Source organism: Populus alba, chromosome 6, assembly GCF_005239225.2.
Source record: "Populus alba chromosome 6, ASM523922v2, whole genome shotgun sequence".
Lineage (NCBI taxonomy): Eukaryota > Viridiplantae > Streptophyta > Magnoliopsida > Malpighiales > Salicaceae > Populus > Populus alba.
This window is the reverse complement of record NC_133289.1, coordinates 837,936-853,839: the sequence shown is the minus strand read 5'-3', so window position 1 is coordinate 853,839 and position 15,904 is coordinate 837,936. Positions and strand designations below refer to the sequence as shown.

At 32.6% G+C, this 15,904-nt stretch overlaps 1 protein-coding gene and 1 pseudogene across 1 annotated transcript; both read left to right on the top strand.

Annotated features, from left to right (window-relative positions):
- Nucleotides 1-3,500: 3,500 nt before the first annotated feature.
- Nucleotides 3,501-7,616, top strand: LOC118046162 (uncharacterized; the record flags this gene model as incomplete). Its single annotated transcript, XM_073409740.1, is given in 11 exon segments — nucleotides 3,501-3,758; nucleotides 4,379-4,623; nucleotides 4,981-5,065; nucleotides 5,164-5,349; nucleotides 5,449-5,616; nucleotides 5,713-5,928; nucleotides 6,679-6,771; nucleotides 6,773-6,851; nucleotides 6,937-6,971; nucleotides 6,973-7,109; nucleotides 7,193-7,616. Coding segments are annotated over 11 exon segments (1,596 nt in total), but the record flags the coding sequence as incomplete, so codon positions are not given.
- A 1,204-nt stretch (nucleotides 7,617-8,820) lies between these two features.
- LOC118046163 (UDP-glycosyltransferase 71K1-like) lies at nucleotides 8,821-10,428 on the top strand (annotated as a pseudogene).
- The last annotated feature ends 5,476 nt before the right edge of the window (nucleotides 10,429-15,904 follow it).

Here is a 15,904-nt window from a genome sequence, read left to right as displayed (position 1 = left end):
ATAATTGCAACAAATTAGAACTCAAACTCAATTTAGAAATTTTTTCTTTTTTTTCATCCATGACATTTTCAAGCATTGTCATCACTTTTCTACAACTCTCAAACTTAATTTTATAATTGATTTTGAAATTGTAACCACAAGCTTGGACATCTTGCAACCAATCATTTTAATCTAAATGACAAATGATATGGTTCCATCAGATGACGAAGGACTTGATAGAATTGTTCATGGAGCATTATGCACATACTTATAATTTCCTCTATTCTGGTTGGATTATAGGATTATATTCATTGTGCAAGATGATCCGGACTTAAAATATCGCTTGTAAATAAATTCTATATACAGTCGTTTACTTTGTACAATGAAACACATGAGAGGTTAGACATAATAATGTTTTATTGGTAGGAGCCATTAGAAGAGAGAGGTGTTTTGGAAATCATATAGGTGTTCTTGGCACGTACAAGTTTCTAATTCAATCATGAGGTAGTTATTTTGATCTCATCAGTTGACTTCATGAATAAAGAAATATCAAAGAATAAAAAAATGACATAAAATAAGACTAAAAATGTTGTTTTAAAAGGCAATGATGTATTGAGTAAATTCTTGTTAATATGGGTTAACTAGTCAAAATCATAACCTATATTATAAGCTCTAATGCATTTAATAATATTATGTTTATTTTAATTATAAAAAAGAAGGATAAATATGGCTAAAAAACATGTTCTTGACTTAGATCCTTGCATCTGAGCTTTCTTTTAAGACCCTAACATGCCAAGTTACTTAAGCGCTTATAACTGATCATATCATCCACCTTTTATTTAAAAAAAGAAACGGGCAATGCATCATCTGCTATGCCTTGCTTATAATCTGGCTACCACTCAGTTCAATGGTCTAGGCATCCATTCTTATAAATATATTTGGTCATTTAAGTAAAATAAATATAATTTTCATTCAAGCAAATAAATTTGATATCCCTTAAAGTTAAGGGAAATCGAGGAGATTATGAGTAAATTAATTAGACAAAACTTTCTAATCAATTTTTTACCATCAAGCGAATTTAAAATTGTAAAGAAAATTTAATTCACTAGATAATAGCCTTAGGAGCAAAGTTTGTCAAATTTATACTAAGCAATCGTTTAAAAGCTTGACAATTTAAATTAACTTATTTTTCCTGGATAAATTAAGTTGAGAGTTGCAGAAATCAAATTAACTCTTTTGCTTCTTAACTTTAGTCCCTAACTACAATTATGGATTGAAAGAAACTAGAAAATATATATGCCATCTCAAAACAATTCAATTATCATGAACAAAAATCAATAGCATAGTTTTGAAATAAAAAAAAATACTTGAATTTGAAATAATTACAATGATAATGTTACTTTTTACGACTTGATAATGGAGATGAAATATGTTCCCCTTGAACCGAAATCGAGAATTTGTTGCTTATGATCTCTAAAAATTATGGTAGTAAAGATGAACTCTATGAAAATTTAGTTGTAAAGAACATTTTTTCCTCTCTATTTTTGTCACGTTGATCTCCTCTTTTTTAATCCTAAGTTGCAACCTTCATGATAAGATATCAAGAATAAAGACTAGGAGGTTACAGGCTTGAGAAAATATCTATTTGATTCCATCATATTTCCTTTAAACATCAAGACTCCTATCTTATTAGTTTCCTATCAGATCAAGAGACAACACCCATCCCATCATTCAGATTGTATTATAATTTTCATCTTGAAAACAATTTTATCTGACTTGAAGCTCTTTATAAAAGTTGCAACCTTAGATGTGTAGATGAATTTGGACTTTGAAATCATCTAATTGTGACATTTCAAGCTCAAGATATGCTCGAATAAATATCTAGTAAAGCAAATAATCTTGCTGCGAGTAGGATTCTGACTTGATTTTGCATGTCTGATTAGAATTTCAAATAAGATTAGATTTTTGCCTATAATACCTTTCTAAAAATCTAAATATGTGTACTTCAACTTTGATCAAGCCTACGCTTCTATTCTGTCACTCCAACTTGGTGAAAAAATCTATAGAAAAACCTAGATTCAAATTATATAATATATAATTTTTTATCTTTTAATAAGTAATTCATTAAGTCTCTTAAGCATGTTAAATTGATAAAATTACTTTTAATGAGCTCAAATAAGCTTAAAAATAGATTAAAAAAAATATAATGTAAAAAGAATAAAAACATAGGTTTACAATTAAAAAAATTGAAAATTAAAAACAAGGAAAAAGAGGCTCACCGTTTATATGAACAGTGGCCGACCTTAAGTTTTCATCCATGTTTTAATTTTAAACTTAATTTTATATAATTAGATTAAAAAAAATGCGATTAAAAAACTTAAGAATAAAGGATAGGAGGTGACGCCCCTTAAGTTTTTTTAGTTTTTTGTTAACGTTTTGGCAGAGGTAAATTCTAAGGGTATTTATATATTTTTTTCACGTGATGAATCTTATAATAATAATAATAATAATAATAATAATAATAATAATAATAATTTTATCTTCTACTTTTAAAATATGCATGGGCCATGATGATCTAAATAGTGTTTGATAACTATAATATATATGAAAAACCAAATTACAATGAATAGAAAATACCCAAATCATGCGAAAAATGCCCTTTTTAACACACTCATTTACATGTGAGATATAGTGTGAATTTTGTGTGCATCGATCTTATCAATAATGCAAAATAATGACTTTTGGAAAAACATTGTTCTGATGTATCTTTTGGTTATTTTTATTTTTTATTTTCTATTTTTTTTAAAAAATATTTAATCTTAGTTAAAAACTCAATCTAGTCTGGATAGTATATTGTTTATCATTAAATATAAAAATTTATATTATTAATAGTGGCTTTTCAAAAAGCCAATAACATGTTCATTGATTTTTTTTTAAAAAGTTATTTAAAAAAAATCACTTTTAATTGATGTGTAAATAAATTTGAAAATTCTTTTATCATAAATAAAAAATTATAATAATTTATTTAAAGGTAAGTTTATCAAACTCCCAATAGATTTTCGTAAGCTTTTCGTTTATTAATTCTAGACAAGTAAAAATAAAGCGATCCTTAAAATTAATTACCACTGTTAATATATTTAGGAATCAGGCAAGGGTAGAAGTGGGACTCAAAAGGTAAGAAACGACAAGTCGTTTTTCCTGAAGTCAGCTTAAGCTCTTTCAGTAGTCTAGACATCGGAAACATTTGGGGTTCTTCTCAAGATCACTGAATCAAAGGTTAGTTGTTTTCTCGAAACCCCTTTTGTTGTTTTTATCTTGAAATGTTATTTTTATTGATTAAAGTTTTGATTTTGATGTTTTAGAGCTTGAGATTTGATTAAATCTGCATAAACTGAGCTTGTCTTTTGTTTTCAACGTGTTATAACAGTGAAGGAAGAAAATATAATGAAAAACAAGAGAGAAGAAGATGATATGGGGAGTGAAGAAAGTGGAAGTGTTTTAAAGAGGCAGAGAGTGGATGAGCAGTCCTCAGCTTCTGGTATTGGAAACCCACTTGTCCTTACAATGATGTGGATGATGAAGACGAGGACTTCGAAAGGGGGAAAACAATTAATGGTGTTGGGGTGGAGGGGAGTAATACACAAGTTGTTGCGGCGGAGAATGGTGAGGATGAGGAGGAGGAAGAGGATGTGTATGGACAAGGGGATAGTTTGGAAAGGAGGAAGAGTCAATTTGAGCCTCGTGAAGATTGCCCGTATTTGGATACTGTTAATCGACAGGTAAAGATTGCATCTTTTGTGAATATTTTATGTGCGGGTTTATATGTAGTAAATTGTGTTATCTAGGAGATAACATGGATTTTTGTTTACATGAGGTTACATGTATGTTGTTGTGCATAAATGTGTTAAATATGTGTTTTCTTGGATGATATATGTGGTTTTGTTAGTTTAGGTGTGTGTTTGTGTATTTAAATGTGTGGAAGGATGCATTTTGTTGGATAATTTGTGTAGTTATTTTGTAGTTTGTAGGCAAAAGTGTGTTATCTGATTCATTTTTCTGGTTGATATACGTGGCTTTTTGTTTGTGTAATTGTGTGTTCGTGTGTGTACATGGATGCATTTTTTGGGTTGATATATGCTTAGGATGCATTTTTTGGGTTGATATATTTGGGATCTTGTTTGTGTAGTTCTTTGTCTACATAAACGTATTAAAAAGGTGCTTTTCCCCCCATAAAACATACATGGCTTCTTTTTGTGCAGTCATGTTCATGTTTGTTTAAATAAATATTTGAAGGAGACATTTATTTGGATGATATATATGGGTTTTGGTTTATCTATGTTTATGTGTTTGCATGCTTAAAATATGGTTTTGATGATTTTTTTTTTTTTGGGTTTTGCAGGTGTTGGATTTTGATTTCGAGAAATTTTGCTCTGTTTCTCTGTCGAATTTGAATGTGTATGCATGTTTAGTTTGTGGGAAGTATTACCAAGGAAGAGGGAAGAAATCCCATGCTTATACTCATAGTCTTGAAGCAGGACACCATGTGTACATCAATCTTAGGACAGAGAAGGTTTATTGTCTTCCTGATGGATATGAGATTATTGACCCATCACTTGATGACATACGACATGTTCTCAATCCAAGGTCTCTCTCTCATGCTCTCAGTGTGTGTGTGGGTGCATTATACATTTTCTTTGGCCTCAGGGTTTATGTTATTATTTGATGTTGGAGCTTTTTTGGGAAAATAGATATTTCCTTGGTTAATTTTATTTTTTCCTAGTTTATATTTGAAGGGAATAGCCTTTTGGTAGACATGGATGAATAAAAGTTGAATATTTTGAGTCTCCTCATAGCTAGTGTGTTCTTGATCTTTGAGGGTTGACTTGTTACAAACCCCATTATCCTTGTCTCCCGTCTGTCTCCAGTGTTATTGATTTCATTTCCTTTCAATTCTATTACATAAATTTACTAACTTTCAGGAACTTCGCATCATCCATGCAGATTTACCAGGGATCAAGTTGGACAGATTGACAAAAACAGGCAATGGTCCAGGGCACTTGATGGGTCTGATTACCTTCCTGGAATGGTAACCATCTCCCCTCAGGATACAACTTAGTTTTGCAATAAGATGCAGATTTTGGGCCTTTTACATTGTTAACTATGTTGCTTGATTTTAACCTTCAGGTGGGTCTGAATAACATCAAGGAAACTGATTTTGTGAATGTAACAATTCAGTCTCTAATGAGAGTTACACCCTTAAGGAATTTCTTCCTTATCCCTGAAAACTATCAGCATTGTAAGTCTCCTCTTGTTCAACGCTTTGGAGAACTCATGCGTAAAATATGGCATGCTCGGAACTTTAAAGGACAGGTTTGATCCTTTGGTTATTTCTATGAAGTTATGGTTTTCCAATGTTCAACTTGTGTTTCCTCATTTAATTTTCTTATCCATTTTCTTGGGAATTTTCAGGTGAGTCCACATGAATTTCTCCAGGCAGTTATGAAAGTTAGTAAGAAACGGTTTCGAATAGGACAACAGTCTGATCCTGTGGAGTTCATGGCATGGCTTCTTAATACCCTGCATGCAAATCTTAGAACTTCAAAGAAAAATAACAGTATCATTTATGAGTGCTTTCAGGTGCTAGCTACTGTTCCAATACTTTCTAATCTGTTATACAGTTTGCTTGCTAATATTATTTATCTCAGTGGTGCTTATCTAAACTTGACTTGGCAGGGTGAGTTGGAGGTTATTAAAGAGAGTCCTAACAAAGCTATCACTGAGAAGAAACAAAATGCTGATGATCAAAATTCTGATCAAAGAATTACTGATGGTGGAACTAAACATGATATTTTCACGGAAACTTCTGGAATGCAATTCTTAATGCTTGGACTGGATTTGCCACCACCTCCTCTGTTTAAAGATGTAATGGAGAAGAATATAATACCTCAGGTAATTATGCATTATGTGTTAGCTTGAAAATATTAATAACTTGATCTATATCTTTTTAAAGAGGTGATGCCAAAACACTCTCTAGCTGAGCTAGTGCGCTAGTTGGCTTTATCCTGCAATATCTTTGGTGTTATTGAGATTCTGCCTTAAGCACTGCATCATGTTTAATGCCTTTACCCAATGAAATGATTAAAAAAAAAAAACAGATGCTTGGTTAGATCCATAGAAGTGAATTTAGACACTGCTGCTTTGGGTAGAGAAACATTTGGTTGATTCTTTTTGCCAGATCTATAAATAAGTGAAAAGTCCTAGCTCATGCCTCCATTATCCCTGGCAATCAAGGGTTTTGCTATTGACCATGGGATAGAACATAATTCAGTTTTCTATTCTTCAGTTTCTTTTGTTTATTCATCTGTTGAGAAGAAGTGCTAATTTCTATTCTCGCTTCAACTCCTAGTTTAGTGCTTTTGTTGGTTGCCATGCAAGTCTATATTTTGCTCAATTGGTTAAATTAAAACCTTATTGAATTGGGCTTTAGATGAAAGCTGAATTAACTGCAGTATTCAAGTTTTGGATTTACAGTTTATATTTGTGTGTATGTGATGATCACATGTGACCCAGAAATGCGGGCTGTGTCTTTGGGCTTATTTATACTGGACTTTTTTTTTCCTTTTGCGTAAATTGACTAAATTCCACTTGTGATTTTCCTCTTCTTGGTGAAGACATTTTTTACTTATGCTATTGTTTCAGGTTCCTCTGTTCAATATACTGAAGAAATTTGATGGTGATACTGTGACTGAAGTTGTTCGTCCTCGTGTTGCCCGGATGAAATATCGTGTCACCCAGATTGCCACGATATTTAATACTACATATGCAGCGATTTAAAAAGAACAACTTTTTCATCGAGAAGAATCCCACCTTGGGTAATCCTGGACACTAACAGTGAATTTAACCTAGAACTTGGTTTGGTTTTGCATTATCCATTGCTAATTGTTGTTATCGTTACAGTCAACTTTCCTGTGAAGAACTTGGAATTGAAAGATTTTTATTCCTTTGCCAATGCCTAAAGAAAATGAGAGATTGCGCTCGAAGTATGATTTGATTGCGAACATTGTCCATGATGGAAAGCCTAATGAGGGGTTCTACAGGGTTTTTGTGCAGCGGAAGTCAGAAGAGCTATGGTAATTCTATTTCTAATCCACTGGTATGGTTTGTGAATGAAAGTAGTAATTATATAACATATCTGACGATCAATGCTGTGCAGGTATGAGATGCAGGATCTGCATGTTTCTGAAACCCTTCCTCAGATGGTTGCGCTCTCTGAGGCATATGTGCAGATATATGAGCAGCAGCAGTAGCATTGGAGGTTAGAAGTCCTATTGTTGCTCCATCATCATACTGTTTTTAGGTGCAAGTAACAAGAGTTTTCCCTTCTGTAAATGGTTGTCGGAAGATCAGATGAGATGGCATTGTTGTTTGATTGGCACCTGTCTGATTTACAAAGCTTAGCAAAATACGAAGTTTCATAGAAAACAAGGCTGTAGTTTTGCTGTTTCATATCGTTGAAGGAATGAACAGTTTTGTTACTAAAAACTATCCATCTATTGCAGCAGGAAACTTAAATACTCAATACTTTCCCCGAGTTGTAGATTGCTTACAAATGCTCAAGTAAAACAGTTTAAGCATCACTCCTTGCCTTGTTGGTGCGGGAAATCACTCGGTTATGATTTACTTGGGTGATTCAGATAGTGACTATGGTTTGGTTGTCCTGCGTTGTGTTCGTCTTTGCTCTGTAGGGCTCAAAACTGATTACGTGGATATGCAGGCGCTCTGGTTTGTTGATTGTTGCCCAGTTCGTCTGGTAGTAATGTCATGAAAAACAATATTCTTAGGCTTCTCTTGCTCTCAACTTCTCTTTGGAGGTATAGAATTGGTATTGGAGTCTTATGAGAGTTTTACTATAAAACCAATCGGTCTCTATGGTGATATTTTCCAACATCTTACACCTCTATGAGATCAACTTTTACACTATTAATCATTTTTTCCGATTAAAAGGATGTTTATTTTATGTATAATATTGTATAAAATACAAAATATTATACATGAGATGATACAAAAAAAAAAAAAAATGTTTGGTTGAAAAGAGAAGAAAAAATCATTTCAAAGTTTTAGGATGAATTTCTGCAAGCTCAAGGAATGTCTTCTTTGTTTTTCACCATCGTCGTCTTTTTCATCCCGAAATAATAAAACATTTTATTTTTATATCAATTTATACACTAGCTGAATCAATAAATAATTTATTAGGATTCTAGAATTTATTTATCCACTACCGCTACCATACTTATGTGTTTTTTCTTTGAATTATTGGCCCTCTTTTATTCCTCTCCACAAAGATAAAGGGGACCAAACAATTACCACCTCCACATTGATGGGCAAGATTTTCTTTCTGAAATATCATGTAGCATTCCCACTTCCGGCCAAACCTTAGTCACCAAATACCACAAATGTAACTATCAACTAATCAACCCTTATCGTACCTCTCTCGGCATCTTAGCTTCTGATCTTGAACACATTTTTTTATGTTTCTAAATTGGATTCGTTTTCCTTATATACTTTACAAGTACTGTAATATATATTTCATAATTTTAGCTGCTTAGATATCTTCCTCGAATTCGTTTCCACCGTCATATGACCCTCATCTGATGGTGGGAAAAAATTCGAAGCAGCAATTCGAGATAAGGTTTTTCGGAGTTTTTTTTTTTTTTTTTCTAAGATAAAATAATATATTGTCATTATGTACTACTAGCACTGTGGCACGTGATGGTTTGTGGCTTGATATTGAGCCATTATAAGGCAAGCGTGGATCACTCCAGCAAATCAATAAGTTGGCATCACAAAATCACCACAAAACCTCCAAAAATGAAGAAAGCACAGCTAGTGTTCATCCCTTCACCTGGAGTTGGCCACCTTGTATCAACTGCTCAGTTTGCAAAGCTGGTTCTTGATAGAAATGACAGTTTTCTTGATAACCATGCTTGTCATCAAACAATCCACATGCTGAGAGCATAAGCAAGTACATCGAATCACTTGCCTCAGCCCATACACAAATCAAGTTCATCGCACTTCCTGAGACCATAGCTCCACTTCTGCAGAAGCTTTAGCTGTGAGCACTGAACATGCTTTTAGTAGTTACATCAATGATCACAAAACCATTGTAAGAGATGCTATCGTTAGCCAAGTGATGGCCAATAACCCTGCTCCCATTGCTAGTGTTGTTTTTGATTTGTTTTGCACTGCCTTTATTGATGTTGCAAGAGAACTTGGGGTCCCTTCTCATGTTTTTTTCACTTCTGGTGCTGCCCTTTCTTGGCTTGATGTTTTACCTTTCAGACAGGGAAGAGTATGGCCAGCCTAAGTTTAGATCTACTGACCCTGACTATATCATCCCTTTCTATGCAAATCCTGTGCCTTACCGTGTTTTGCCGTTACTGCACAACGATAAGGGATATGAAACATTTGCATACCATGGAAGGAAGTTCAAAGATGCCAATGGCATCATTATTTAACACATTTTCAGAGGTTGAGTCTCATGTAGTTCATGCTCTTTTGGCTAGAGATGATATACCACCAATTTTCAATGTCGGGCCAGTGATTGATCACAGGGGAAAGAGTTTGTCAGGATCAGATGCTGTTAAGCGTGACGAGATCATCAAATGGCTTGGTGATCAACCTGAAAAATCAGTGGTGTTTTTGTGCTTTGGAAGTGGAGGAGGCTTTGATGAGGCTCAGCTGAAAGAGATTGCAATCGGGCTCGAGAAGAGTGGACGCCGATTCTTATGGTCCATTGGATTGAAACCCTCCAAGGGGCAGATGCATGCTAGTTATTTTGACAACTATGGAGAAATCTTGCCAGAGGGATTCTTGGAAAGGACTAAAAATATTGGCATGCTATGTGGATGGGCACCTCAAGTAGAAATCTTGGCACATAGAGCAGTAGGTGCTTTTGTGTCACACTGTGGATGGAACTCAACTTTGGAGACCTTATGGTATGGTGTGCCTATCATAACCTGGCCATTATATGGTGAGCAACATATCAACGCATTTTCAGCTGGTGAAGGACTTGGGATTACCAGTGGAATTGACTTTGGATTTTAGGAGAGATTGTCCCACAAGATTTTGTCAAGGCAGAGGACATAACAAAAGCTGTGAAAACCATGATGGAGCAGGAGGTGAACTTAGAAACAAGGCCAAAGCAACCAGTGAATGGCCCAGAAAGCTGTGGAGGAGGGTGGATCTTCATATGTTGCTTTAGGAAAAGTTGATTGATCAATGGTTAGAAAACAAGCCTTGAAGAGCTTAATTTTCATCAATGATCATCACTTCCTATTATGGTTTAATCTCATTTTCATAGTAAGTTACAGTATTGTGTTCTGATTTTGTATGCATTAGTCTCTTAATTAAGCGGAGGCCTTGTAGAAAGGCCATCCCTTTTCTGTTTTTTCTCTGGTAGCATGGATAATTTGTAGGGGTAACTCTCGGATTTTATTAGAGGTTGAGATTTAGATATAAAATCCACTAAAAAAAACTATAAAAAATAAAAAAAATTATATTTTTTTATGATTGAATTTTATATATAAATAAATTATATCCAATCTCAGGCATAAAAACTAAAACAAACAACACTCGAAATCAAGAAATATGATCCTGCTGCATTTGAGGTCTTGGCTCCGCGGTTGAAGGAACTTGTTCCTTTCTTCTGCATCATGGGTTTAAAACCTCATCGTGCACGCCTGTCACCCCTGTGGTGCTTTACATGCTCATTGGATTTGCAGGATATTCAGTGAGTCGTGAGATTAGTTGTGGTGCGCGCAAGCTGGTCCGGACACCAACGTAAATAAAAAAAAAAAAAAAAAAAAAAAAAATATGACCCTGCTGCAACCCTGTGTCTTCTTTATGAACAAACAAACAAACAAAAAGTACTAAAGGTACTCAGTGCTAGCATTGATCACCCCAACCACTGAGTACGTTCAGATCAAATGTTTGCTAAATGCCAAAGAGCACTGCATGTGAGGTGACCTTCTGTTCTCAAAATATACACAAATAATTTTTAATATAAAACAATATTTTAAAAATTTTAAAAACCACAGCTTTAACTAATATTTCCAAACACTCTCAATTCGACACAAATACCAAGGAATGCATTTCTCGAATTTTCTTGCATGATAAAACCATTCAATTTTATTTTTGTCGGTGACATTAATGGCAAGAGAAAGTTCATGGTTGATTTTGGTTAATATCATGAAATAAAAATGATAAATGTAAAAGAGACAAAACATATTTGATTATAAAATATATAAAATAAATATATTTTTAATTTTTTTTGAGTGAATTTATATTTTTTAAAAATATAAAAACATGGATGTGTCTTATATATCTTTTCTGACTCGAGATAATAACTAATAAAAATAATAATTTATTCAAACCCAATAGATATTGAATATATAAAACCAATTTGAATAGATGAGGTTTTTGTTTCCTTTTAATAGTTTATTTTTAAATTAATAATAGATAAAATATAAATATTATTAAATTTGACTTGAAATCTAATTAAAAAATATCTATGATTAAATGTAATTTTAGAAATAGACATCTTCAAATATAATAAATAGAAATAGATATCTTGAAATAGAATAAAAATTCAAATATTTCTTTTTCATTGAACATAGTAAAATCACAAATAGAAGTTTTTTAAAGAAAAAAAAAAGCAGAGAAAGAGAGAAAGTTTAAATGTCGCCCTAATTTTTATTATAAGGAAATTCATTGATTCTTCTTCTAATTTTAGGATAATGACAAGCAGATTTTTATGTCATTATAAGTTTCCATTAAATTATCTTAGGTATATTTTTCCATTACACAAAAAATATAACATACAAATAAATTGTACAAAAATTTTTTCATATCTCCAATCTCAACCAATCATTAACGTTTTTTAAAATATACAATTCACTATATATTATTTACCGCATCTATATGTTAATTAAAATGTAATTGTTTTTATAAAAAAATGATTTTTTTTTTTTTGAAAATAGGACTCTTTCAACAATGTATTTCCTTCGAAGTGAGGACGACATCTTTTGACTTCTTCTTGGTTCCCCATGAATTTTTGTCGGAAAAACAGTCCTCGCTACAATTATTGTAAGGAAAAAATTAATTAAAAATCTTAAGTAGGTACTTAATTTTTTTTTTTAGAGTTATTTGTTTCTTATTTAAAAATTATTTTTATAAAACTTTCAATTATTTTTATTTATTTTCAAATTAATATATTTTTAATGTTTTTAATTATTTTGATGTATTAATATTAAAAATAATTTTTAAAAAATAAAACGAAATATAATTAACATATATTTTAACACAAAAATTATTTAAATAAACAACTAAAATTACAATCTCAAACAAATGGCAACACTCAATATGTGGAAAATCAATCATTTCTCAAAACATTATTCAGAGTAAAGGAGCCATTGAATTCCCACTAGATCTATCATCTATTATAACTCAGTCCCAAATTGTTTGTCCACCCCAAAGAGCACAAAGGAGTAAAAAACCTTACATATCCTCCAAAAATGGCACCCAAGAAATTAAGCCCTGGTCTTTGTCCCATCACCAGGGATTGATCACCTGTATGATCAGTCATGGAGTTTTGCAAAACGTTTGCTTGAAAGAGATGAAAGTTTCTCCACCACAATGCTTCTTATGTCACCACCATATTGCACATAATGCTTGCGACATATGTTGAGAAAACTTCAATGCATCTCATCCTGAGTTTCAATTCCTAGGTCTTCCTTCTGTGACCCCACCACCCCTAGAAGATGTTCTAGCTTGTCCTGAACATTTTGTTTCAATTTTCGTTGCTGATCATAGAGACCATGTTAAGGATGCAATTTTTCAACGATGCTTTGTCCAACAAGTCACCTGGTTTTGTTCTTTGATTTGTTATAATTTTCTTGGCTTCTGGTGCTGCTTTTCTCGGTTCTATGCTTTACCTTCCTGATAGGTTTGACAAGGGAGGGATCACCTTCAACCAACTGATCCTGACTCTACTCATCCCTTTACATGTCGAACCCATTCCCTCCAAGGTTTTGCCAATTTGGTGTTCCATGATGGAGGGTACTCAACTTTTGTGGGCCATGCTAGAAAATTCAAGGAGGTAAAGGGTATTATTGTGAATACATTTGGTGAAGTAGAATCTATATATGCTGTTAACTATCTTGAATGGTGAGGCAAGTGTACACTCGTGGCCAGTGGTTTAATCACAAGGGCAACAGTCAGTAGCTCTGATGGCGAATGGACCAACCGTGATGAGATCATGAAGTTTCTTGATTCTTGTGGTGTTCTTGCGCTTTGGAAGTCAGGGGAGCTTGAGTGAACCGCAAGTGAAAGAGATTGCACTTGGGTTCCTAGCAAAGTAGACAAAGGTTCTTGAGGACTTATAGAAAGGATGCTAGTGATGTGTAGAAGGCAGACAAAATAGCAAAGCTGTGAAAGATGTGATTGAAGGTTTCTAGTGAAGGTAAAAAAGCAAGGTCAAAGCAATGAGTGAAATTGAAAGGAAAGCTTTGTTGGAAGGTGAATCTTCATTGTGGCATTTGAAACCTTGGTTAGTGTTTTTGTCAGCAAACAAGGCTTGAAGAGGTTGTTTACCATGTTAATCTTGACATGTTTAGGTTTCTTGTGATGGCGATGTTAGTGCTATGAATTTTTAATTTTATTTTTATATTTGAGAGATATAGTAGTAGTTATATTTTAAAATATTTTTTCACTTAAAAATAAATTAAAATAATATTTTTTTATTTTTAAAAAAAAATTATTTTTAATATTAACACATTAAAACAATTAAAAAATATAAAAAAATTAATTTCAAAATAAAAAATTCAAATTTTACCCAACCCACTTGAACATAACGTCATACTGGGGCTTATATTCTTACTCTCTTCAATAAAATCATCTCCAATATATCAAGAAAATTTAAAACTTATCAATCATTTAAAATATTTTGTCTTCATCTGCTATCTATATTCTTTGTCATGCTTGCGTTTGTAAGTATTACATTATCCATGAAATGTAAATGAGTGGTACTGAATGGTCAATGAGTTTTACACACAAATGCTTGGGACAAATAGCTGACAATTAATTGTGCTGCCTGGAGATGAATCTTGCTATTTGAATATTCGGGGCATTAACCTTTGCCACATATTCTTTAGATATGCAATGCAACACGAGGATCTTACAAGGAAAAAACACAGAAGCACAAATTCTTGAACTTGAAATCTTTAGTAGAAATCCTAATTCATAATTATGCTTGAATGTTGCATAATGGTTCATATTTGGGCGTGTTCTTAATTCGACTAAAATGCATCACAAACATATAATATGAAGCCCAAAAGTCAATTTGGAAGTAAAACCCAATAGACTTCAGCTTAAGAAGAAGAACCAAAAATGGCTCCTTCAGGTTTGTTGAGCTTTGAGTAATGGAGATAGGATCTTACTTTAATAGTGCCCATAACTTGTCACGATCATCAATTGGGTTTTGATTGATGGGTTTTGGATAAAAATTATTAAAAAAAAATCATGGGATTTAACTTGATCATGTCATCCTCAAATTTAACCAAGTAGTAAAACAACTGCTTAAAACAAGATTCTGAGTCGAAATGTCACCGAACCAATAACTCACCAAATTAAACCTGTTTTAATACAACTATACTTCAAACATCAGGGCATTGCGTTTCCTCCACCATATAAAACCTAGCAATTACATATCACTAACTTTTCAAAATAGTATAGAGATTTTAATTTTTAAGTAATTTCTCCACTGGCCTGACGTTTAAGTAACACAGGAGGATTATTTCCATTAAGCCACGCCTGTCATGACTCCACCAAACAAAACCGAACATAAACGGGACAGCAATTAAAAAAAAAAAAAAATTCACTATGCCGTTAGGTGTTTTTTACTGTTTACTTTTAAACTAAATATTTTTCTTATAAATCACCATGATTAGAATAGTTAGTGTTTTGTTTAGATTTTAATTTGATTCTTATTTTTTTATATAATTAACTTTTTAAACCAGTTCCAATAACCAATTATTCTTTTCTTTTTTTTAAGAAATAAATTAAAAAAAAAAAGACAAAATATAAAACACATAAAATATGTAGCAAACTTCAAACATAGTAAAAAAACTTAGTTTGATCGCCATATATTTTTGAATTAATAATGTAATAGATTCTAGATTTTGGTATTAAAATTTCATTTTCTAGTTTTTTTTTTTTTTTTTGTGAGAGAAGATCATTAGATTCTAGTATAAAAAGAGAGAAAGTTTTCAATTGAATGCCTAATTTTGACTGTATAAACAATTCTAGTATCAATTGTTTTTTATTTTTTAATTGCAGTTATTATTTTTTTTATTAATTTTAACTTAAAAAAACAAATAGCAATCAAGTAACAAAACAAATGAACCAATCCTTATACAATGCACGATTTTTTGTTCTTGAGAAATAATTAAAAGCCTCACACCTAGAGGCTAGTACAATTTTCATCCTTTACACCATAACTTGGTTAACGATTGCTCAATGATTTTCCTATGCAACACAAACAAAAATAGTCCGACCCCCCTTTTTTTTTCCAAAGAAAATTTCCCCAAGAATAATTCATAGCATTCCATAAATAAGAAATTTAATCGGCAGCTAATTTCCAATTTTTATTAGACGCATTTGCTTTCTTATAAAGTTAGGAATATCCTTTACAGACTATTCATATATAAAATAATGGATTAATTGTGGAATTTTTGTTCTCTGTTGTACTGTGCGCACCCAAAAAAATATCAGCGCGCGGCAATCGGCTGCATTTTTCTCGTTGGTTGCGTTTGCTTTGAATTCGTTATAGGGAGTCCGCCCCTAGCAATTCAATTGAGGGCTACTAGGA